Source organism: Pezoporus flaviventris, unplaced genomic scaffold (assembly GCF_033815535.1).
Source record: "Pezoporus flaviventris isolate CSIRO_AGI_PZ_B2104156 unplaced genomic scaffold, CSIRO_AGI_Pfla_v1 ptg000036l, whole genome shotgun sequence".
NCBI lineage: Eukaryota > Metazoa > Chordata > Aves > Psittaciformes > Psittacidae > Pezoporus > Pezoporus flaviventris.
The window spans coordinates 38,969,152-38,993,602 of NW_026892584.1; the positions used below are offsets into that span (position 1 = coordinate 38,969,152).

Sequence of the window (24,451 nt, forward strand, 5' to 3'; positions counted from 1 at the left end):
TTGGTTGAATCTTTGTTATGCTGCCTTTATGAACTAAAATGCAATAAATATATGCACAACAAAGGTATATACAAGCTTGCTGAATTATACCTGTTGTATTCTTGTGTGGATAAGGGAGTCTTCTGCTCAAAGAACATCTTTCGCAACATATAGAATAAGGCCCCCAAAAGTTGTATGTTTAATGTTAATAAGCTGTATCATTTTAGAGAAAAATATACCTAACTGTAAATACCGACTTCCAGGAAGGTGAAGCAGGATCTCCAACAAATGCTGAAGCTGGATTTCCCAACCCATATGGCTTAGATCCATCATAGCATAGTTGCAGCCTGGAAAGCAGGAAATTCTGCTCATGGTAGTAAAACACACAAAGTAAAGTCTGCACAAAAGAGAACTAAAAGTTGAATTTGTTGTTTTAAAACACTGGATTGCATGAGCTATTTTGCCCCATATCGTATTCTGCAGTGATCTGTTCTGTCTCTCAGTTGGATATTTTTCCTAAATTTCTGAAGTTCAGAAAGATATACAGTGATAGAGATTTCATAACTGTGTAGAGAATGTGCCTGGGTACTTCAGCTCTGCAGTCCTAATACGTAAAACGGAAAGGTTCAAGGGATGTATTAATATAAATGTTAGTAAAGTTCATTTAGATGGGCTCAGGCATGTTTGCATGACAAGCAGTCTGACTTAGATTCTTTTATTATGCATAAATTCAAGTTCTGTCAATAGGAGAGTTTCTTTTCTGTACTGTTGTGATCCTCCCCTTTTGAGCATGTTATCTGCTGCTATTCCTTTGCTCTTCCACATTCCAGACTTTTTCTCATTTTCTGTGATGTGGCAGTAGAATGAAATTCAAATATACGTCTAATACCACCAACTCTTCAGAACACAGCATAATGAGTTTCCAAAAAGAGATGCTCAATTGAATTTCACTTTTGGGGGCTGAGAGAATGAGAAAGAAAGTTTTACTTCAAAGTACTAATTGGAGAGCCTGGGCTTTTAAGATTAATGTATTGTGATTGCTCCTCAGACCAGTTAAAAAACTAGCATGGGTAATATCTGCATCAAACAGTAAGGTAACAGCTTAAATAGGGTAAAGTAGCAGGTTAGAGCATATAGAGATGAATAAAATACTCTTGTTTGCATGGTTGTTTGCATGAATTTTATTTATTATTACACTATAAAATAGAACTCATAGTACTGAGATCATTACAGTGTACTGTCAATGCAATCTTTTGGATAAATAACAGCCTCTAGAAGACAAGGGCAAAACTAGTACCCACTTCTCTTAAAAACAGAGGAGAGAGAAGAGGGAAATAGAGAATTTTAGTTTCTGGAATAAATATTGAGCAAATAATTGGAAGTAGCTGGGGAAGAGATTGAAAGATGGACTAATTAATAACAAACAAATGATCTTAAATCAATCTTTCTTTGGAAAAGGTAACAGATCTTGTAGTTATTAGATGAAATGCGTCTTGAATTTAGTACACATCTCTTTTTGATTTTGTCTTACCTGACTTTCTCATATCTTAGGCTAGAAAGTACAGTGGAAAGAAATATGTGCGTATTATAGAAAAAGCAGTTTTCAGAAGTATTGTGGAGGTGAAAACCTATTTAGTAAAGGTAGTTAAACAATTAATGTTTGTTGCAAGGTTAGATGATGAGTTCTGCTGAATCACTAATTTGTCTAATGCTGTGTGGATGACGTATTTTATGGAGAGTAGCAACTGCTTGATGCAGCCTTTATAAAGCTGTTTGACAGGATTAGTACAAGTAAGCTGTATGAAACTGTTAGACAGGATTAGTACAGGTAAGCTGTATTTTTGTTAATTTCTGGCTGCAGTGCCATTTAAAACTTGGTGACTATACTCACAGATTGTTTATTAAACTAGATACTACTAGGAACCAAGTTCCTTTAGGAGCAAAGAGCTATTAAACTGGCTAGTGTGTCTCCACAGGGAAATCCAGTATTTTCTCAAGTGTTGAGGATGAGAGGAAGAAGCATGTGTATATAACTTTTCTAAAGCTTGCAAACGATGCCTGGTAGTGGTGTACTTGAGAGCAATATCTTTTTGCTCCTATAACTAATGATTTTAATATTTTCTTCCTTCCCTGTGGAATTTTGTTGTTTTTGTTTTTGTTTTTTTTGTTTTTTTGTTTGTTTGCTTGTTTGTTTGTTTTTCTCTGATTCTGTAGCTTTTGGGGTACTGAAAGCTCCCATGGTGAGAGATGGTCACTGTTGCATATTTCTTGTAAAGAGAAACCCTACTGCCCTTATGACTTTTTTCTCTTTTGGGGGAAGGTACTTAAGGACTAAATTAAGTCTTTCACTCAGTAGTGACAGAGAGACCATTTAGATCTTGCATGGGTAATTAGTAGAGAATCTTTATAAAAAGAACAGAAAACCCCTACAAAAAAACAGTGTTCACATGGAACAACACTCACCCCTCCCTTGTGCTCCCTTCATTCTATTCTCCCTGACCCTGCTAGCTCAAAGAACATGTGTGATGAAGTAAAATCTCTCCTCTCTAAAATGAATAAATAAATAAATTGACAAGTCTTAGCCTCTTGACTGTAAGTAGAGTTCAGCAGATGGAACTGATGATGAAATCAAATAAACTGGCTCCAACTTAAGCATAAAAAAATTCTATATGAATGAACATTCATCTAATAGTAAGTAAATATATCCATCACCAGCATCTTTAGCTCAAAGTATTTTCAGTTAAGAAAGCCTGTTTTAAGCCTCACTTGCTGAAAATATAGATTAATGAATATTTTGGGGAGTTTTTGCCACAATATTTTAAGGGTTTGATGTGTGGGATTTTTTTTTTTTAATTTTATTTGTTTTTACATCTGCAGTACCTTCTTCACTGTGGCTTAAAGCAGTAACTTTATTTACTGTAGATCTTTATGTGTGATACATAGAAAATAAAGCACAGTTGAAATTGCAAACTGAGTAAATGTACTTTTCATGGTGCAGACTGCTCTTCTAAAAAATGTATTTCAGCAAATGCATTAGTATCATGAATTTGTTAGGATTAAAAGAAGCAGTTGACTGTGGAAAAGTCGCATAAATTAACCTAGCTGAATGCTGTTGCTTTTGAAAGTGTCGACACTCCAGTTGATGCTAACCACAGGATCCTGCAGAGATTAGTGTACACAATTAAACGTTGGGAACAGTGTATCCATGGGAACAGCTATTGCCTTCATATGATGGTATGCAAATTATTTCCTACTTTCAAGATGAAGTTTCACTCCTGCCTTCGCAGAAAGATAAGTAAACATCACAAGAGTTGTAGTGCAATTTGGGTATGGTATTTCTGTAAAACAATGTTTTGTTCTAGGTATTTTTATCCCTCTGAAAGAAAGACTATGCCTTCTCTAGGGAAACATTCAGTCTTTGGATTTGTGGATTTAATCCCGCATGTCAAATGAACTGGGACCTCGGTGGATCTCCTCAAGTATGGGGAACTGCTTGTTCTCTCCTTTCAGTAGGAAGCAGTCAGTGGTGCAGAAGCCCATGAGCAGGAGTAGTTACACATGTATAGAAGTTAGTTGAGTTCAGTCTTGTATTTCCAGTAAATCAAGAGTAGTCCTAGATACTTGAAATGTGTTCACATAAACATATTCACTTTTGGTAACATTGCTATTTTTAAAACCAGGTTGAAATGAATAACGTATTTCATTTTTGGTTTTGCTCAAATGTTAATCTCTGCTTCTTACTTTATTCTAGGGAAGCAGATATTTAGCAGCAAAAATGAATTTAGGATCAGCGCACTGAAGTTCCACCCTACAGACTCAAATATTTTCATTTGTGGAGGGTTCAGCCCGGAAGTTAAATCTTGGGATATAAGGACTTCTAAGGTAATGGAAATCTTTTTTTTTCTGTTTCTCTTTTAAAATGTTTCCTGGCTTGGATGTGCTATGCATTACTAATCTGCTAGATGTACTGGTCTTTCAGTGAAATCTTACTCTGAAATATTTTGCATTTGTCATTGATTGTGTTGGCATTTATTAATATGAACATTTGTAAAGTTCATGTAGAGGAACATTGTACACAAAAATATTTTTGTTTGTTTATGTAAATATGACTAACATACAGTTAGGAAGCCTTTTTGAGGCTCATTTTGAGGATTGTGAAAAGCAGTTGTATACTAGGAAGCAGTACAGCTAACTTGCTGTTCAAGCTGCTGCATGTGGGTCAGGATGCGTTTACCTGTATCTTTTGTATAGAAGCTTGGAGTAATATTTACATTCATGAAGGGTCACAGAGAGGCCTGTATAGCCTGTGCCTTCATCGTGAACCACCAAAACCAGTGTGCTTCCAGCTGCCATTCAGAGCTCAGGTAAGACCAGTGCTGTACTCTGCCAGTGGAAGCATAAGGCAAGCTGACATAACAGCTCAAAGAGCAGCAGTGACTGTAAAGTGAGTTGTTTTCCTTTGAATTTCTATGTGAGTAGTTCCTACTCATCTTAGCCATCTGTTTGCTGTTGAGGGTGACAGAAGGGATCTGAAAAAGATAAGATTGTTTATCCAAACTTTGCCTTTGATGTACTAGGAATAATAGGTGAGAGATGTAGGGAGACGCATTTCATGTATGAGGGATCTAACAGGAGAGCTCTGAAATCATTATGGGAGTTGCACTACTGAGAAGACACAGTATTCTTGTACAATTAAGAATCTAGTTCCTGTGCTGCAGTTGTTCTTTTAGATTTGTCACTGTTTGAGAAGAGGATTTAACTGTATGGGATCTATACATAGGCTTCCCTCACAGGTGATCAATCACAGGTGATACTTGCAGTTCAAGGTTACACTTCAAAAAAGATTATTCCTGACCCCCTCACCCCAGCAATTCTGATACCAGAGACTGTGATGATGTCCCTGAGGACTATGCAAAATTGGCATTGACTGAGGCAGAGTTAGGGGGCTAAATAACACATTAATGCTTGTGGAGATGTTAGTTTTGAGTCATCTCCTGAGTCTGATTCTCTCCTATTGGCAGTATCTCTGCCAATCAGTGGTATTTTGGTTTTATCTTGGAACAGATAGTGTGTCAGATGGTGTCACCGAGAAAAATGGCTTGAAAAATGCTGTTCTTGGTCATTTTCCCCATTTATGAAGTGTCAGAGTTTCAGTAGTCCTTTCCCTTGGTACAAGATGAGATATCAAGCCATGTTTTATTCCAAGCAATGAAGACAATAAAAGTGTTCATCTTTTAAAGCAGCTCCTTAGGTTTTAAATTCTGGTGGTGCCTCAGCTCAACTGATATGTCTGGCAGACCTGATTGTAGTTCAGGCCTGTGTAAATATATATTCACAAAACAGTTCCTTGTGGACAGGAGCAGGTCTCAGACAGCGTGTTCTTCTTAACCTGGACAGAAGCTGCAAAGCAGCCTGTGCATCCCAGGCTGTGATTGCCAGATATTGCCAACCACCTTAGCTTGCTGTTTCACAGAAGGTGCCTCTTACAGAAATGCGTGCATGTCCATGCTACAAGACTGGAGTTTTCTGGTTGATAAAGGGTGGTTTCACTGTCTTGGAAAGTCTTCTCCATGAAACTGTTCCTGAAAAGTAACAGTAGAGAGGAAATGCGTCCTTCACCAATGAAAGGTGTTTGCTGGAACAAGAAGAAGGCAAGTGTAGAGAGGTGTAAAACATAGTTTGCATGAGTCATTATTGCAGTGAGGAGCAGACAAGTGTGTTGAAATGAAGATTACAGTAGACGATGGAAATATAAGGGGCAATGTGAATTTGTGAGGTATTGGCCTTTGTAAAAGGCCTTGTCAGAAGGCAAAAGAGCAAAACCATACTGATAAACTGTAGACTAGTTCACCCATTCATATATTGTGTAATTCTGACTACCAGAAGCCTGGCTTGAGATGGTGTTCTGATATAGTAACTTTTGTGTAAACTACATGTCTAGCAAAATTACAGAGGAAAACTGCACTTTCAGTACTTTACCACTGCGCAGTTATAAGAAACAATAGTTATGCTTGGGACCGCCTTTGTTTAGGTTGCAGGGGATAACGTATAAGTTGTGTGTGTATGCAGGCAGAGCCAGTAGTGAATGCTTTAGGTGACGACATCTTGTGATTCATTTCCAGAGGACAAACAGACACCAGGAAAACCTATTTATATCTGTGTAGAATAGTAACAGAAATACTTAACATTTTATTAATTTGAGGGTACATCCAGTCTAAACCAGCCCTCATGTTTTCTACTAATTAGGGAATATGCTGTCTTTATGAGATTCAAACAGAATTTGATGGTATCTTTATGCTATGCTTTACTGCCCAAATCTCTTTTTTTTTTTTTTTTTTTGACTCCTTGCTTACTTATCTGGGCACGGTGCTTTTTTTGAATGGGTACAATAGTATATTTGTCTTTCCATAGGCCATTACATGTCCACTTCTAATACTGTTGCCAAAGTAACAGTATGATGCTCAGGATTGTTACATTATGAGTTTTTTCTTTTTCATTGTGAGTATTGCTGTTGTGCAACATGTCACAACATTGCATGCTGTGACACTCTTTGATCCCATCTTTCGATGTGTTTTCTCAAAAAGCAGTACATTTCTGTGGCCAGAATGCTGTATACAGCTAAAATGAGGCTAACAGAATAATGCATTTGTATCCTGTTACTAACCATAAGCTCATTTTGCAATGCTCAAGCTCCAGTGTTGGAAGCTGCCTTAGAGAGCTGTTGATCTCTAAGGAAAACACACAGTGGTGGTCTCTCTACCTGCAGAATACTCCAGTGCTTAAAAAGATTGTCTGTAACTCCATTTGTGTAAACTGATGCTAATGAAGAGATAAGGGAAACATCCCACCGTATTACAGAAAAATAATTTCTTTCTGAGAGAATAATAAGTGAATGAATGTATATTCTAACAGGTAAAATAGGAAACCTTTTAGGCTTGGTAAAACAAAAACCCCAGCCTCTTTCTTTTGTACAGAGCCTTTACTGGGTTCTCTCTAGAAGTTTCTAGAAGCTGTTGCCTGCTTTGTTCATTAGGAAATAATTATATTCATGTAGAATTTCACCAGTTGGAAAACTAGCTAATTAAGTAGTGCGCAAGGAATATTAATTTTTATAATACTTTTATAAGTCTCTAATCACCTTGGAAAGTGGAAAGTTTGGATTTAGCCTGGTAACAGATACTCATCCTTTTTTCTTTTGTTTGTTTGATATGTTTCTCATTTGAAAACTGTAATTTTGTATATACTGTGATTGTCTAAAGCAGCAATGTGGTTTACTGTCTTACTCTGAAACCTTTCTAAAAGGGGGAGAGAGCTTCTGTTATTCTTTGATATTTTTTCCATGATACGAGGTAGCTGTAGCTGAGTGATAGATGTAGATTGTTAGACACCTGTGTTTGTATTGATTTTAAAATTAGAGCTGTGTGTGTACCGAGTGAATGTGGAAGGTCATAACTGAGTGGGGAAAATATAAAATTCTGATTTGATTGCTTATGGCTTCTTCTTGCAGAATGGCAAGTATCATGTATGCATTATTACTGCAAAATAATGTTACATTTCAAGCTCTTAGTCATGGAACAGTATGTCGGTTAGGCATGAATTATCATATCATCAGTATCTCTGTTTCTTGCTAGTTTGGAGGATTTCAGTGGATTCTTCAGGAATTCCTACTTTCAGCTTATATTGTTATCCTTATTCACAAGATAAAACCAGCACACCTCATGTGTTTTTCATCTTACACAGTTATGGCCATATTGATTGAATGATGTGTCCTGGCCAGTCCTGTTCTAACAAATGGCATTTGGTCTTAACTGAAATAGATGTCTGAGGCCTCTTACCACTTTGTTTCGGTTTTGGTGCAAACTTTTAAGTGCTTTCACCCTAATTCATTACAAGATTTTCCTGTTTTGCTGGTTCCTTCAAGTAAGTTTACCTGTCATTCAGCTTGGAATGATGTACGAGTGAACTAATGATTCTTTTTGTTCCCATTATCATACTCCTGATAGCGTTTTTGGGCTTTGCAGCATATTTTGTCAATAGAGTGAGTACCCTAAATCAAGAGCTTGAGTCTTGTTAGTCATTGCCCATTCAAAACTCAATTTCAGCATTCACTGGTAATTCTATTTCAGAGGTCATTCTTTAGGATATACACGTGTTTTAACAAACTATCCACTTGCACATCTTAACTATGTGAGGCAAAATAATAATTGCATATCAGGAAATGAGGGATTTTTGGTGGAAATTCAGGCCAAAGCATTAAGCATCATGGACATAGAGGGAATGAATGACAACAAAACTTATTATCCAATTACACATACATGCAGTAGTTGAAATGTGCAGTTCTATGCCAGTGTGCCACATTGGCTGCTGGTGGGAAATGACACAGAATAGCTGATAGTGGTATTTTTCCAAATTAGTACTTCTGAAATTTCTCTTTGATTTTATAGAGTATAAGTTTGTAGACCAAGTTACTAATATTTATTCATGTATTGAATGTGGTATGAATACTGGATTTCTGAGTCCCAGGGAAAATGTATGATGATAGCTTTGGGGCAGTCTTTCAGCTACTAATACACTGAGAAATGTACACAGGCTATTAATCAGAAAGACAGACATATAAAAGAAAAAAAAGAAGGAATATTGAAAGATGTTTATTGCTATCCCTGTTCTGTTGAACAAACAAGCAAAATGATTTCAAATGTAGCATTGTGCATTGAGCTAGAGAAAGAATGAAAGAACAATATGGGAGTTAAAATCTTCAAGGTAAAGCTAAGCAACATACTTCAGAGAAATGAATGGATGGCATAGCTTGTTAACTGCTCAGTGAAATGTAAGATACACAGGCATCTCAAACTTAGAGAGGCAAGTAATCAAGGCCTGAGGGGGAAAAAAAATGAAAGAATAGAAAAGGCAGTTGAATAGCATGTAGAGATTTATTTTAGTGGTATTCCTTTGTGTTAAACCCAGTTTTGTCTCTGGTGAAGGGATTATTCTGGAGATCTTATATTGCTGTATAACAGATTCATTACATTTATGAAACACTTGGAGAATGTTTATAGAGACTTTATGAAAAGACCAGAAAGCTTGGAAATGAGCTGCCATGTTTAAAAAAAACAAAACCAAAACCATCTCTGCAGTGTTTACCATAGAGAGAGAATCATATTGAACAGCTGCTTGTGGGATCTTTGGACCTCGGAGCTGAACCTAGAAAAAACCTGTAAAATGCCCTGTAAAAAGAACTGTGCGATAACACTGAGACCTTAAAGTACTTACGTATTTTGGAAGTATTTCCTTTCTCTGAGCTGTGGAAGAACTTCTTAAGATGTTCAGCACAAACCAGTTGAATTATACAGTTACTCTCCGTTTTGGCTGAACTATATTAGCTTTTCAGACAGGAGACAATATATGTTCCAAACACTTATTCTACCTGAAATTTTGATATTTCTTGAAGCACCAAAGAGAACATAGGGTTGAGACCTGTATCCTTTAGCTAAGCTTACACAGATGTAATATCAGAACAACGCTACAGCTCTGCTGATAATTTAAAGTTAGCCAAAGGAGCTAACATTCTTTACACCATGAGTGTAAGTTGTCAAACTGAGTTGAAGATTTATTTACACATGCCAGCAAGGTTTGCATAGTGTGAAGCAGGGATAGTATTATCTCTGTTGAAAGGACAAAGAACACTCAAAAACTTGCATCTGAATGTATTAATTTACATTTTCTAAATGTATCCATATAATTAAAGTTTTGCTTATTTCACCTTTTATTTACATTTTGCTTTGATTGACGAAACATTTTGTAAGCATTCAGGAACTGGTTCTTTATCATGTGCATACAGAAATGCAAGGAACTCTAAAGGCAGGGAGATCTCTAACTTTTTTTGGACTCTGTTAAAAATAGAGGAATAGTTTATTCAGCTGTTAGATGTATTCAGTTCATGTGTTCTATGTCATAAACCACTGTTGGAGCTTTGGCAAGAGCTATCTGCTGTAGCTGTCAGAACGGCAAGTCCTGAGGAAGCACTGTGCAATGATTCAGGGAGGGAATAAGTGGAAGGTGACAGGGCTGTGGCTCTGATCTTTAAATAATATTAGAAGGTCTTAGACCTCCATAAATGCAAATACACTCCTTATATTAAACAAGGAAGGATGTTACTCCACAATTTTGGACTTTTTTTTTTTGAACAATTAGAGAAGCTGAAGAAGCAGAGACTAATGTAGGTACTGTAAAATGAGAAAAGCTAAAGAGGAGAACTCAAGAAAGGAAACTGGGAGGTATTTGGTGACATGCTTCAGGTGTGGCTCCAAATGGAGACAACATTTATTATTTTAATTCTGAAAAAATATTTGTTACAGAAAGTATTATGCTAGCACAATCAATGATAATAAAAAAGGGATAGAATACCATGCAGAGAAAATGCCCGTGACTTACTAGGAATAGGAAGAGTACAAATGAATGCAAAGATTCAGCCTTTTGAGATTAATAACAAAATTTTGTCAGGACATAAGCAAGGTTTCAAAAAAGATGAATACAAAGTCAGTCTGTTGGAGTGATAGGCAAATTTGAGGAAAATTTAGATTTGAATATTTACACAGAATTCCCATTTTTGAAATTCAGGTCTTATAAGCTAGAGAGCATATTTACTAGAAAATGGTGGAAGCAGTTAGTTTGAGCTTTTAAAATTAGTCTAGAAATGCACTGCAGGATTTTTATTATTATCAGAGGCCAACACAGAGTATAAACAGGGGCTTCTCCCCCATCTCCCCATCTTGCTTTATTGCTCTGGATTGAATATCATTTAGCTACAAAATTTCAACTATCATACATAGTTTTATGCTTAAAAAAGAAATCTTTATGTTGAGCTATTTGTCTATACTTGAGTTTATAAAGAAAGAAGCCAAAGTCATTAAAAGACAGTTTAAAAATTAATGAATTCAGAGTGCAAGTGCAGTGCATTTAGTTCCTTGGAAACATTCTATTGCAATTTCTTTCAGATGAGATGCTGTCAATTTCCGTAGCATGTAGCATTTAGGAAACTTAAACTATGACACTAATGAATTTGTCTCTGGATAGCATATAAATATGAAAAAAGGTTGTAGAAATTGGTGATTACTTGCACTTCTGGTTTCTATAGAAACAACCATTACATTGTCATGTACCGATGGTATTAGGAAGAGCAATGTAATTAAAATAAGATGATTTATTCAGTTCTTTAGAAAACTGAAGATATTCTTCTCACAGTTGAGAAAGCCTGACTGAATCTATGGACAAAAAGTTTGAAGAAATCTGGTGAGGAATATATTTGTACTTGTGTAATGGTGTTTGGTTTTAAATGTGAACATTCTGGAGTCCTTTCTGAGTGTGAGGACACATTTTATGTGGCTGTATCATATACATGAGCAGTCCTGCTGTGTTTATTTGGAAACCTCATATGGTGGTATCACAGATGATAATCATAGACCTGTCTGTCTGTGACAGAGAATCATAGCAGCTGCTCCTGAGGAGACTGAAATGGGCCAGAGACAAAACATGCCTCTTTGTGGAGTGTGAGTGTTCAAATGAGAAGCTGTTGGGGAATAGCCATTCTGGTTTTAGCCCGTTTCTAGACAAATTTTAAACACCCAGCGGCTACCAGTATACTTTTAAACAAACAAGAATATGAAAGCACAGCAAACTCCATCTCGATTCCCAGCAATGGTTACCCAGACCTTTCTAATGTAGAGTGTGGGCACTTCTTGCACCACAGATACTGTCTTTGTCTTTCATGGTCTGTTTAAGTTTTCAACTGTAGAATTGGTTGTTCTTGATTTTCTCTCTCTCTTTTTTTTTTTAATGTCTACAACATCCTGTGGCAAAAAATACAATTTAAATATGTATTGTGGGAAGAAGCATCTTGTTTTGAATCTGCCATCTGCTAGTTTGGAGTCTGAATTCTTATCATGGAAGAAATCGGTCACCTTCTCCATGCCACTCAGACTTTATTTCTGATACTTTCAAATTCCCCATGGTTGTCCATTTCTGTACTGTAAAGTCCTTGGTTATTGCTTCTCATAAAAAAGCCGTTCTGCATCTTGGATGTTCCTCGTCTGTTTCCTGTATACAGATTTCACTTATCCTATTTGAGATGAGATAATTTTAAATAAAATTCTGATGGGAAAATATTCTTTTTCCTAATAAATGGTTGACACTTTGCATCACAAGAATCCTGTGCTTTCTCAAGCAATCTGAAGTGACTTAGAAAAAGAGTACATTGTTCATATAGTAGTCATCTGTCTTAACACCTTACTCTCTAGAATAGATTGACACAAATGGCTTGCACTGCAGTAGATAAAAAAGCTTCTATTTTGTGCAAAATTAACTTTCTCTTAAAGTGCACTTTTTATTACTAGTAGTGCTCTATTACTGTTTCGCAGAGGAAACTTAAATCAGTCCACGATTGCTTTAATTACCCAACACGCCTACAGGAAGAGACAGTTTCATACCAAAGCACTCAATCTAAAAAGGTAGGACAAGAGGTGGAAATAAAAATATGGCCATTTTTATAGGTTGGAAGGCATGGCACTGGCTGATTAAGGTTTTTTTCCATGACCATCCAGATTACATGTAGTCCTGTCAGATTTGTTTTGAGATCTCATCTGCTGATGCTCAGGACAATGACTATAAAAGCACGTTTCTTTCTCACCACTTGCTTAAAGTTTGAGGGACTTTTTAGGAAAGTGCAGTGCATATAGATTACAGGTGAGCAGCTCAGAGCTTGGGTGAGCAGCAGTTTCTGAACTGCTTGTGTTGAGGCTTTGGGCTTTCTTGACAGAAAAAAATACCAGGCATTGCATGTACTTTATGCAGCAAAGGATTATAGAACACCCATCTGAAATATATACCTTGAATTCCGTATCACAGCATGGTTTTCAAATCATCAGAACCCTAAGAATCTCTTTGAAACTGACTTAATTTGCTTAAATTACCTTTCTTGTTGAATGCCTGCAGCCATGAGCTCTTGCCTTTGTGAAGAAGCTTTATTATTATGTTGGATTGTGTTGACACCAGAAAGTATTAGGACTTCTTTTGAAATTATTTCTTTTATTTATAGGAAATGCTTAGATTGAAGAAGTGGACTGTGGATTTCCAATGCTTATTGGTGATAAATCTGCAAATAGAAAAAGGGCAAAAGCTATTATTAACAAACTAAAGCCAGCAGGGTAAGGAAACTGGTGCTTTCCCCAAGCAAGTTCCTCAGGCATGTCATGAATTAATTGTCTAAGGTAGAACAAATCAGGTTTAATTATGAGTACTTTTCTGAGCAGGGGTGTTGCAAAATTTGAAAGCTATCTTTATGGAAGAATTTAAATACTATGTATATCAAGTTCCCAGCTGCTTGTCAAAATGTTAGTTTATTGTTCTCTGAGTCAGCTCTTACTGTGTGGTTTGAAGATTAAATAGCATAGTTTTTCTGAGGTACTTATAGAAAAAATGGGTTTTTTTTACTTATTTTTACGGAGCTTCCTGTTGCAAAGCTAACATCCATGGGTAATTTGGTTAGATGTCCTATTAACAGACAACCATATATATGTAACGATTAGCAATGAAAATGTTTAGATTATTAGTGTCAGTTTATGTGAGAGCCCAAGAGGATTTCAGCAAAACATTAAAAGCATGTGCATGTTACTTACTGCATGACCTCTACTTTTTCCTTACTGAGAGATTACTGCTGCTTCAAACAGAAAATTTTAAGTCCCAAGCCTAAAAACCCCTTAACAGTGCTGAACACAGTGTATGTATGGATATGTGTATACATACATTTCACAAGGGTTTTTTTTTTTTTTTGCAGATGAAGGCCTAAACAGTACATTTGAGTTTTTCACCTTTAAAATAAGAGAATATTATCCAATTACTATCATGAAGCACCGTTTGGGACTTTATTATCATTTATTGCTCTGTATGGTTCTTCTTCATTTCCCAACACCAATTGGCCTTTGTTTCTGCTTTCCTGTCCCTGTTTCTACTTGTTTATGCTGCTCTGCACTGATCTTGCCAACTCTCCAGTTGGAACTTGTCACATCTGTGAAAGTGCCTGCTGCTAAGTAGCTGTCTCTTCAGTCTGTTGGGGCGGTAGAGCCTTTTGTACCCCCCCTCCTCTCAATTAAACTTTATTTCAGGACACCTGCAGTTCCTGTATGATTTTTCATTTCTCATTCCAGGCAGCTATTGTATTTTGTGGTTTTATTTATTTATTTTTTATTATTATTTTTATTTTTGCTCCTAGAGAATACCTTCATATTCTACTTTACTAACAAACTATGGACTTCCTTTTATAAGTCTTTGAGGAAATAGCATGATGATTTCTCCATAAAGAAAAGTGGAGGCAAATATAACTGTTGGCTTTGCAAAGTCTAATTGCTTTGTATATCATGCGGATTTGTGGGCTGAAAAATCTGATGAGAGCAAGTAACACATTTGTATATTCATTATCTTAAAAATGCAGGCAGATTGCTGAAAAGCATGCCAGGTTTTTGTGTCTGCGTGTTCAGATCTTGTTGATGAACTTACAGGGTGTATAATGTGCTTGCATGAGTGAGGTTCTTCAGTGAATGCAAACATTGTCTTTCTAAAGCATACATTTCACAGAGCCTATGAAAAGCAGTCGGAGCAGCTGTTGCTGCTGTCCTTCTACATGCCAAGATCACGGGAAGCAGAAATGCAAGGGACCTCAGGAGATGATCTAGTATATTGCTACTGTAAAGCAGGATCTGCTAGATCTGAACATTTCCAAGTAGTCTCAGACTTTTGAGCTGGAGGAAGGAAATCAAGAAGTTCTTGTGTTTGATATTTGAAACTATTTTTCTTTTACTGGTTAAAGTATAAAGCAGAGGTATAATCCAGGATATTTCACTGTGACACCTGAAAATTATTTTTATAAAAAAATGCATGTGCTTACGGTATCTGTAAAAGTTCTGGGCCCTGGAATCAGTAGTCCCATGTTGCTAGGGATATGAAGTAGGCACTGAAATGCTTCACAAAGCTGGGGACTGTTTCAGTATAATAGTTCAAGTGCTCTGCCTGCTCTGTTTTTTTTTCTAGTGACATTAGAAGGACTAACCTCTGAACACCCTGTTGGAAATGCAGGCAGCTACTTTTTAGCTGTCTTGGTGAGAGAGATACATATTTAGATATTAATAAGTAAGAGTCTTCCAGTGTCCTAGTTTCAAGGATCACCATATTCAGAGAGATGGATTCTTTTGATCTGGCCATTTGCCTTGAAGTTGCTCTTTACTGGAGGCAAATAAGAGAAAAAGAAAGCAGAAATATTGATTTGCAAAATTCAAAGTAGACAGCACAGATGCAGAATTTCATGAAGAAAGGTGGAAAGAAAGGAAATTCAAATAGTTCATATATTCTTTAGAATATTTCAAAATGTCTGTTACATTTTAAGATCCAATTCACAGGCTGTTAAAAGATTCAGCATCTGGTGGCTGAGGACCCATTTCTATATGGATCTAACCCACTTTGGTGTGAACTGACATTTGCCTTCTTCCAGTTTTCTAGAATGTCCCCCAATCTCGATGACTTCTCAAAGATTATGGAGAGCATCCTTGCAATGGTGTCAGCTGGCTCTTACCCTTGGGTGGATAACGTCAGGGCCCACTGATGTGTAGGGGTCAAGCTCCTGTAATAGTTGACATACCAAATCTTTCTTTTTTTTTTTTTTTTCCACTGACGGTGGGTCTGTGTTTTCATCAGCCTGGATTTTTGTTCCCAAGGCCTGTGGCCCAACTGCTGATAAAGACAGAGGTGAAGAAAGCATTGAGAACCTCTGCCTTTCAGCATTGCTGGTAACTAATTCACCTCTCGTGTTCAAGAGTGGGAAAATATTTCAATTAGTTACCCAATTTTAATTATGTACCTAATTTCAGTTCAAGCTGAGCTTTTGCTTTTCTAGCTGCACCTCTGCACACACGGGCAATGCTCTTGTAGTTCTCAGTGGTTCCACTTTTCCATCTCTGGTACTCTTCTCTTTTGGTTTTGAGCAAACTTAACAGTTAAGCCAATGGGGTATTTTTTCTTCTACCAGTTAAAAATTAGGTGCTTTTTCACATTTTACATTTGTTGTTTATTAATACAAAGAGAATATGTTGGTTATTAATACAAAGAGAAAATTTAAGTTATTGGTTCTTCTAATCTGTCAAAAATAACAACTTTTTTTTCCACTAGGTGTTAAGAGTGTACAAAGCTGCCATTCAACAGACATTGGACATGCTCTTTCTCCCAGAAGGAAAAGAATTTCTTACAAGCACAGATGCAGTAAGCCGTGACTCAGCTGATCGTACCATTATTGCATGGGACTTCCAAAGTGCTGCAAAAATCTCCAATCAGATTTTCCATGTAAGATTAACAACTGGTGTTGTTTGGGATTTAGTATTCCATGCATGTCAGTGTTGTAAAAAAACCTTGATTTTCTGAAAGATTATGTGGTGTATAAAATGCTCTCACTGTAAGTTGAGGGCTTTCTTTAGTTCTGTATATATATATAATGTATATTAAAAGCACTTACTTATTCTGAAAAAATGACCTTGAACACCGTTAGGTCTCTTTGTGTTAAAAATGTTTACGTTTTGGTGCTCATTCACTGACAACTCAGCTATAATTAGGCAAGGACACTGCAGTGTCTAGCTTGCCAGTGACGAATGGCAGTAGTTGCTTTCTTTTCCCACACTTTTTCATACATTTTTCATCAGCTACAATGAGGGCTATTGACAAATTTAATATTTGCATAGTAATAGCAACCTGATACGTGCCTATAGATACCTAGTACGGCACAATCACAGAGGCAAAATTTACCTTTAACAGTGCAGGTGCAGTATTTCTCTCAGTAATCTATCCAGGCAAGATAATGGACTAAATTTTCTGAAAAGCCTGACAGCTTCAAAGGAGATTACTAAGGAAGCTAACAGATATTTCTAACTCGCTGGGTCTTTTTTGAAACCCATGTCTAATATTCTATGTAAGATGATTGGATTATATACAGATGCTTTTGGCTGAAATTAACAGTTATCTGCTGACAAGAACATGAAGTTGGTGATCTAGTCTGATTGTTTCATGTTTAATTTCCACAGTTATGTCTTCATCCAATATTGGATCTATCAACATCTTGGATAGACAATAAGGGAAAAACAAAAAAGCTGTGAACATATGAATTACAGATCAGTCAGGTTCAGTATCAAGAAGTAAAACCAACCAAATAATTTTTCTTCTGTTTATCCCCTGTCAAACAAACCAACTAACAACCCCCCATAGCCTACCTTCTCACTACTACAGCGGCTCTGAAACAGACTTTTTCTCCCCTTTTCTGCACTGTGAATAAGCAAGGTGATTTTGGAAACTCTTCACTTTTCTGAATTTCACCTTTGAACCTTTCAATGTGGGAGAGAACCCCTGCGCTCTTCAGGCAGATTAGACCCCAAAAGAACTTGATGTATTGCTTGTCTGCTTTAACAAATGAGTAGTTAAGAGCTCTAAACTAGCCCATTACTATAGTATGCACATGTCCCGGGTTCAGCAGTAGCAGTCATTTTTCTCCTTCTTAGTGGCTGGTGCAGTGCTGTGGTTTTGACTCTCAGCCTGGGAACAGCACTGATAACACCGATGTTTTTAGTTGCTGCTCAGTAATGTTTACTCTGACCAAGGACTTTCTGAGTCTCATGCTCTGTCAGGGAGGAGGGGAAGCTGGGAAGAAGCAGAGACAGGTCACCTGACCCAAGCTAGCCAAAGAGGTATTCCATACCACAGCATGTCATGCCCACTGTGTAAACTGGGGGCAGTTGCCCAGAAGGGTGAGATCACTGCTTGGGTCAGCCTGGGTATCAGTCAGTGGGTGGTGAGCGGTTGTATTCTCTTCCCTTGTTATTTACCTTATCATTATTATTATCGGTGGCAGCAGCAGTGGTTTGTGTTATACCTTAGTTACCAGACTGCTCTTATCCCAGCCTGTGGGAGTTACGTTCTTTCGACTCTCCTCCCCATCCCTCCGGGAGTGGGGGAGGAGGAAGGGGGAGGGGGAGTGAGATAGCAGCTGCGTGGTTCTGAGTTACTGGCTGGGCTTAAACCACAACAGTTTTTTGTGGCACCCGACGTGGGGCACGCAGGGTTGAGATAACGACAGATCTGACCAGAGTGTGTCTAAACATATCTGTGATAAGCATTCATTGTTTTGGATTAATAGTCACTCCTCACAATGCTGATTTATTGGCTCTCAAAGTTGTTGCTCTTGATCTCAGAGCTTCAGCATGTCGTACCTTACTTACAGCCGGTATTTGCTGTGTTACTGTTCATCAGCTGGGGACCTTGGGCTAAGGTTCTTGTTTCATTGTACTTTATGGTAATGATTTCTAATACAATAGATTCATTGATCGTGAAACTGACCTGGCTTGCTTTCTGAGTGTGGTCACCACCTCTATACTTTGGGAGGTATATGATAGAAGTGTTTAGCAATTACACATCTTTTTTTCCCCTCCTCGGGTGGTCAACCTGTGAAGGAGACATTCCCTTACCTTCCCAGCCCCCCTACCAGACCGTTTATAACATCATTTGAGAGTTCTGAAGGTTTTGAATGGCCTTTGGGTACCCTTGAGACCTGCCTGCTGATTGTTACGGGGATCACCATATTAGCACACATACAGAGTGTTTTTTATCCACGACCATTTCATCTGATCTCAAAAGTTAAGCAGAGTTGGGTTTGGGCCTTGTCTGGGGTTAGACCATGATATAGGAGGACCAAGAGAATTTCCCTGAGGCTGGACAGTCATGAGTGGCAGCGTATGTGGGATAGTATGGGCAAGTATGAGGCCAGTGGGCCCCTCCAGTGCTTTGGAACTTCAACACTGAACAAGTGCAAAATCCAGAAGAATTAGTAAAACACTTAAATGAGGTGTGTTGTCATCCTGGCCATACCAGAGAGGGACAAATCATGGCAACGTGCTGGGGCTTGGCCTATGCTTACAGAGCCCTGTTCAAAACCATCTAGCACCTTCAGAGGGAAAAAAAAAAGTCTCTGGATCTGATGGCAAAGAAACCAACAATTCAGCTACTCTAACTCCAAATACAGCAGCTACACCAACTCCAAGTACAGCAGCTACACCAACTCCAAATACAGCAACTACACCAACTCCAAATACAGCAACTACACCAACCCCAGTGACAAGTACAGCAGCTACACAAACTCTGACCACAACAGACAGCGCAGCTACTCCAGCTCCAAGCACAGCAACTACACTAACCCCAGTGACAAGTACAGCAGCTACCCAAACCCTGACAACAGATACTGCAGCCACTCCAATCACAGTGATAATCACTGCAGCTAAACCAGAGGACCAATTTTTGCCAATATCGGTTGCCCCTGTATGCAAGCGGAAAAGCAAAAAAGAGACAAGAAAGATGAAGCAGCAATGCCAATGCACTTACTACCCAGGACAGCATCTGATCAGGAGTCATCATCACATGAATCAGAGGAAGAAGAGGTGACTTCTCAATCCCGGACCTCAACTGAGCGATGGAATATACGAAAAGATTTTACCCATCAACCAAAGGAGCACATCATCACCTGGTTGCTCTGATGCTGGGACAATAGGGCTGATGGTCATGAATTAGAAGGTAGGGAAGCTAAGCAGCTGGGATTACTTGCTAGGGAAGGGGGAATTGACAAAGCAATTGCAAGAGAGAAACAATCCCTCAGCCTTTGGAGACGGCTCTTGGCAGCTGTGAAAGGTTTCCATACAAAGATGATAAGTCGTTTGGCCAAGTGGACTACTCTAGAGAGAGGCATCCAGTCTCTGAGGGAATCAGCCATTGTAGAGATGATCTGTCAAAAGGTAATGCCAGGGATGCACCCATAGATCCAGATGAAGTCGAATGTACACAACCCATGTGGTGGAAATTTACACGAAATGCACCGTCGTCATATGCACATTCATTGGCAACAGTAACCTGGAATGACACAGTCCCACTAACAGTGGATGAAATGGTTCATAAACTCTGAGAGTTCAAAGACAGTCTCACCCCTACCATCATTTCAGCTGTGGAAAAACTGTCCCAGGAGTTCAGACAATTGAGAGACGATCTATCTGATCTATTCAGCTCCTCACGTGTACCGACACACATCTCAGCTATTAACAAGAGGTGCCCTACTGCTCAAGAGAGAACATATAGAAGGTGTATGCCACGGGCCACCCTATGGTTTTACCTGCGGGGTCACGGAGCATACATGAGGAAGTGGGATGGAAAACCTACCTCAGCTCTGGAGGAATGGGTGTGTGAATTGAAGAGAAGAACAAAGGTCAAGGATGATCATCCCATGAAAGCTGAGGCTTCAGTCTTTGGTGAGCAGTTTCGCAGATGGAGTGGAAGAACTGCTTTTACTCCAGCTCCTATAATAAAGAAGACTAATCCCTGTCTACCAGACGTAAGTGACCAATATTGTGATGACTATTAGAGGGGCCCTGCCTCCAGCCAGGTGGAGGTAGGGGACAATCGGATTTACTGGACTGCGTGGATCAGATGGCCTGGCGCATCAGTCCTACAGAAGTATAAGGCTCTAGTAGATACTGGTGCACAGTGTACCCTGATGCCATCAAGCTGTCAAGGGGTGGAACCCATCTATATTTCTGGAGTGACAGGAGGATCCCAAGAGTTGACTGTACTGGAGGCTGAAATCGGCTTGACTGGGAGGAAGTGGCAAAAGCACCCTATTGTGACTGGTCCAGAGGCTCCATGCATCCTCGGCATAGACTACCTCAAGAGAGGGTACTTCAAAGACCCAAAAGGGTACCGGTGGGCTTTTGGTATTGCTGCTTTGGAGACTGAGGAAATTGAGCAGCTGTCCACCTTGCCTGGTCTCTCAGAGGATCCTTCTGTTGTGGGGTTGCTGAAGGTTGAAGAACAACAAGTGCCAATTGCGACCGCAACAGTGCACCAGCAGCAATATTGCACCAACCAGGACTCCCTGATTCCCATCCATCAGCTGATCCGTAGACTGGAGAGTCAGGGAGTCATCAGCAGGACCCGCTCGCCCTTTAATAGCCCCATATGGCCAGTGCGAAAGTTTAACGGAGAGTGGAGACTAACAGTAGACTATGGTGGCCTGAACGAAGTCACACCACCATTGAGTGCTGCCGTACCGGACATGCTAGAACTTCAGTATGAACTAGAGTCAAAGGCAGCCAAGTGGTATGCCACGATTGATATTGCAAACGCATTTTTCTCAATTCCTTTGGCAGCAGAGTGCAGGCCACAGTTCGCTTTAACTTGGAGGGGTGTCCAGTTCACTTGGAACCGAAAGCCCTGGGGTGGAAACACAGCCCTGCCATCTCTCATGGGCTGATCCAGACTGCACTGGAATAGGAGCAAGCTCCAGAATACCAGCATAACAGCACATCGCTCCTGTAGATTACATTGTGCTTTCTGATCCCTTATTGTTAGACCCAGTTTCCCCCCACAAGCATGCAGTGCTGTGCCATGGAGCATACTCCCAGCCAGGCACACTGCCTAATCCAGTTTTGATTTCTGTTCCCAGTACCTTACAGTACCCAGAACTTCCTTCCCAGTTCATCACTTTCAAGCCACACGATAAAACTAGTCTGATGTTCTTCCTGTTCTGCCCCATAGCCTGTGAGTTCCAGTGGTCACTGTCAGCCTAATGACATCACATGCAGATACATCCTACAGCCAACGCTCTTTTGTAGTTTAGTTTGTATTCATGGCACCAAAATTCAGCACTGTGCCTTTAAGTTAGGCTAAAACTAGCAGAGGTTTTGGACCTGGTGAAAACACTGCGAGAGTAGTTGATTTCTAGTGCAGTCGCTATGCAGTCTTTCAAAAGTAATCTTAATTCAGTCTTAAATTGGAACACTAGACTAAAGCCAAGTGTTACTAATTTTTTGAAGATATTTATGAATTTACAGCCAGCAATAGCTTACATGGCAAATCACTGTCATAAAGAACTTCTGACTTAGTAGGCTATTCAGTACCATCAAGTTGGAGTTACCTATTACCTTTCTGCAGCTATTCTGCAGTGGAATTATGGTTCAGAGGGAGATTTTGGTCAACATCTATGAAACCAGGGTAGATATTTCATTTAAAATTTGTCTTGGTGTAAGACTTTCAGTGGATTGTAATGAGTTAAATATCTTTTCTATAATGTATGCTGTGGTTATGACTTATGTATACCTTACCTTTTATGGTCTTCCAAAATGTGATAAGATAACCTGAATCATTTCAACAAATCTTTTGTTTCATACAAAACTTTCTTTAAAATTATTTTCAGGAGCGTTACACTTGCCCGAGTCTGACTCTGCACCCAAAAGAGTCTGTGTTTGTTGCTCAGACAAATGGGAACTACATGGCTTTGTTTTCTGCGCAGCGACCTTACCGAATCAACAGGAAGAAAAGATATGAAGGACATAAGGTATCCTTCTTTACTGGGAACTTAGTATCCAAATCTAGAAACAAGATGGTTAGCAAAGTATGTGTGCTTTTTAGTATGTCTGCTAATAGTGGTTGATTATAAATCAGTGATAGATATTAATTGGCTTCATTTGCTTTTCCATGTGCCAGTCTATTTTGAATCATATGCACTCTGAAGAAAATAGTTACTAGAAGACACTATGAATACTTAACAGCTTGTTTAAATAAGTTTGTGTTGTAGCTGTGTCTTATTAAACACCTGGAGAAGTCCTTAGTGTAAGTTTATTTAAAGATACAATTTTTTTTTTGGTACTGTATTCTTTTTCAGTATATCACAATGACCTTTCCTTATCAGCATCAGGAGTTACACTGTTATTGATTTTCACAGGTGGAAGGTTTTGCTGTGGGCTGTGAATTTTCTCCAGATGGAACACTTTTGGCGACAGGAAGTTCAGATGGCAAAGTGTTTTTCTATAACTATCATACTGCTAGGATTATTCGCACTTTGTCTGCACATAAAGAAGCTTGTGTGAGTACAATATTTCACCCAGTCTTGCCATCACTCCTTGCAACATGTGATTGGGCTGGAGAAGTCAAGATCTGGCAATAACAAGCAGAGTTACTTTTCAGGCTGTCTCCTGTTAGTCTGTCAAAGGCATAGGAAATAAACCGTGGTATGCAATGTGAAATTTTGTTGTGATGTGGTAAGCAGAAGAGGCTGTTGCCTTTTCTTTTATGACCTCTAAGTGTATGCTTTCCTAATGCAGTTAAGATGGTCTTGTCATTAGCTGCTTAGCAAGTGATTTTACTCTCCCTCAGCCCTGGTGACAAATTTCTGCCTGTGACAATTTTTTTGTGTCTTCTGCTACTCATCTGGCCCCACCCTGATTTGAGTAGCTAAACTGAATAAAATTATTGCTCTTTTTATGGTGCTTTTCAATGCAGCTTTCTTAAACCAGGCTGTGTCATAGAATTATTTAGATTGGAAAAGACCTCTAAGATCGTCAAGTCCAGTCATTAACCCAGCATTGCCAAGTCCACCTTATGTCCCTAAGTGCCACATGTACACACCTTTTAAATACCTTCAGGGATAGTGACTCAACCACTTCCCTGGGCATCCTGGTTCAATGCATGACAACCCTTTTGATGAAGGAATTTTTCCTAATACCCAGTCTAAACCTCTCCTGGTGCAACTTGAGGAAATTTCCTCTCTTCCTTACCAGAAGTTGGTGAGGACATATTATTTAACAGAGGATGACATTCAGATCAGTTAATACCTATTTGATCTTCCTTGGATTTCTTTTCACTGGTTTAAACTAATTTTCACTAGGTTTGCTCCCTGACCTGGTCACTGAAGGGTTGACGGGCACTAGTGTAGTTCAAGGTAAAACAACTTCTGTGCACAAAAAGGGGGAAGATCACAGGGCAGGTGGGAATGCTTCTTTTGGAAATGGGTGGCTGTCACCAGCTCAATTTATTGTAAAATGCCTTCTGTGAGTTCCAGGGAAAGGTGTGCCAGATAATTTGAAGCTAATTTTGAGGTCAGTAAATTTGTGTTCTTGAAATCCTGGTGTTTAATGATGAGTTTTAAACTTACATTTACAACTGTACATAAACAAAGCAAAACTATATGTAAATACTTCTAGTGAAAAAATAAATGGCTTTTTTTATACATGGTTTCTGTATTTCACTATTTTACTCCTGTTGTTGTTGACAAGTCAGTACCCAAGACTATTATGGAATTGCTAACTGGGGAGGGGAGAACTTTAAATATGGTACCCTAATTTATTGTGAGCACACATGCCTTCCTCCATACTTCTTGATGTCATGCAGACACAGAAAATTGTCATAACGCTATTTAGTGCAGGGGATGTTCTTTTCCACATTCAGACAGGAGCTGGGCTATTCTGCAGCAAATAGAAAATTCATTAGGCCGTAACTGTGTGTTTACATATGTATAGATTGCTTGTAAATGTCTTTGAAATTTGCATACCCTTCACTTGTATTGGTTGTGTATGTA

At 38.7% G+C, this 24,451-nt stretch overlaps 1 protein-coding gene across 2 annotated transcripts in view; it reads left to right on the forward strand.

The window, feature by feature from the left end:
* WDR25 (WD repeat domain 25) overlaps nt 1-24,099 on the forward strand; it is a 66,501-nt gene extending 42,402 nt beyond the window's left edge. The window contains exons 3-6 of one of the 2 annotated variants that reach the window (XM_061463994.1): nt 3,731-3,861; nt 16,189-16,359; nt 22,388-22,432; nt 22,820-24,099. In XM_061463994.1, the coding sequence (XP_061319978.1) occupies nt 3,731-3,861; nt 16,189-16,359; nt 22,388-22,432; nt 22,820-23,041 (569 nt within the window). In that variant the 3' untranslated portion in view covers nt 23,042-24,099. Of the gene's footprint in view, nt 1-3,730; nt 3,862-16,188; nt 16,360-22,291; nt 22,433-22,819 lie in introns of both variants that reach the window. The other variant, XM_061463993.1, reaches the window with a different exon arrangement.
* Nucleotides 24,100-24,451: the final 352 nt, after the last annotated feature.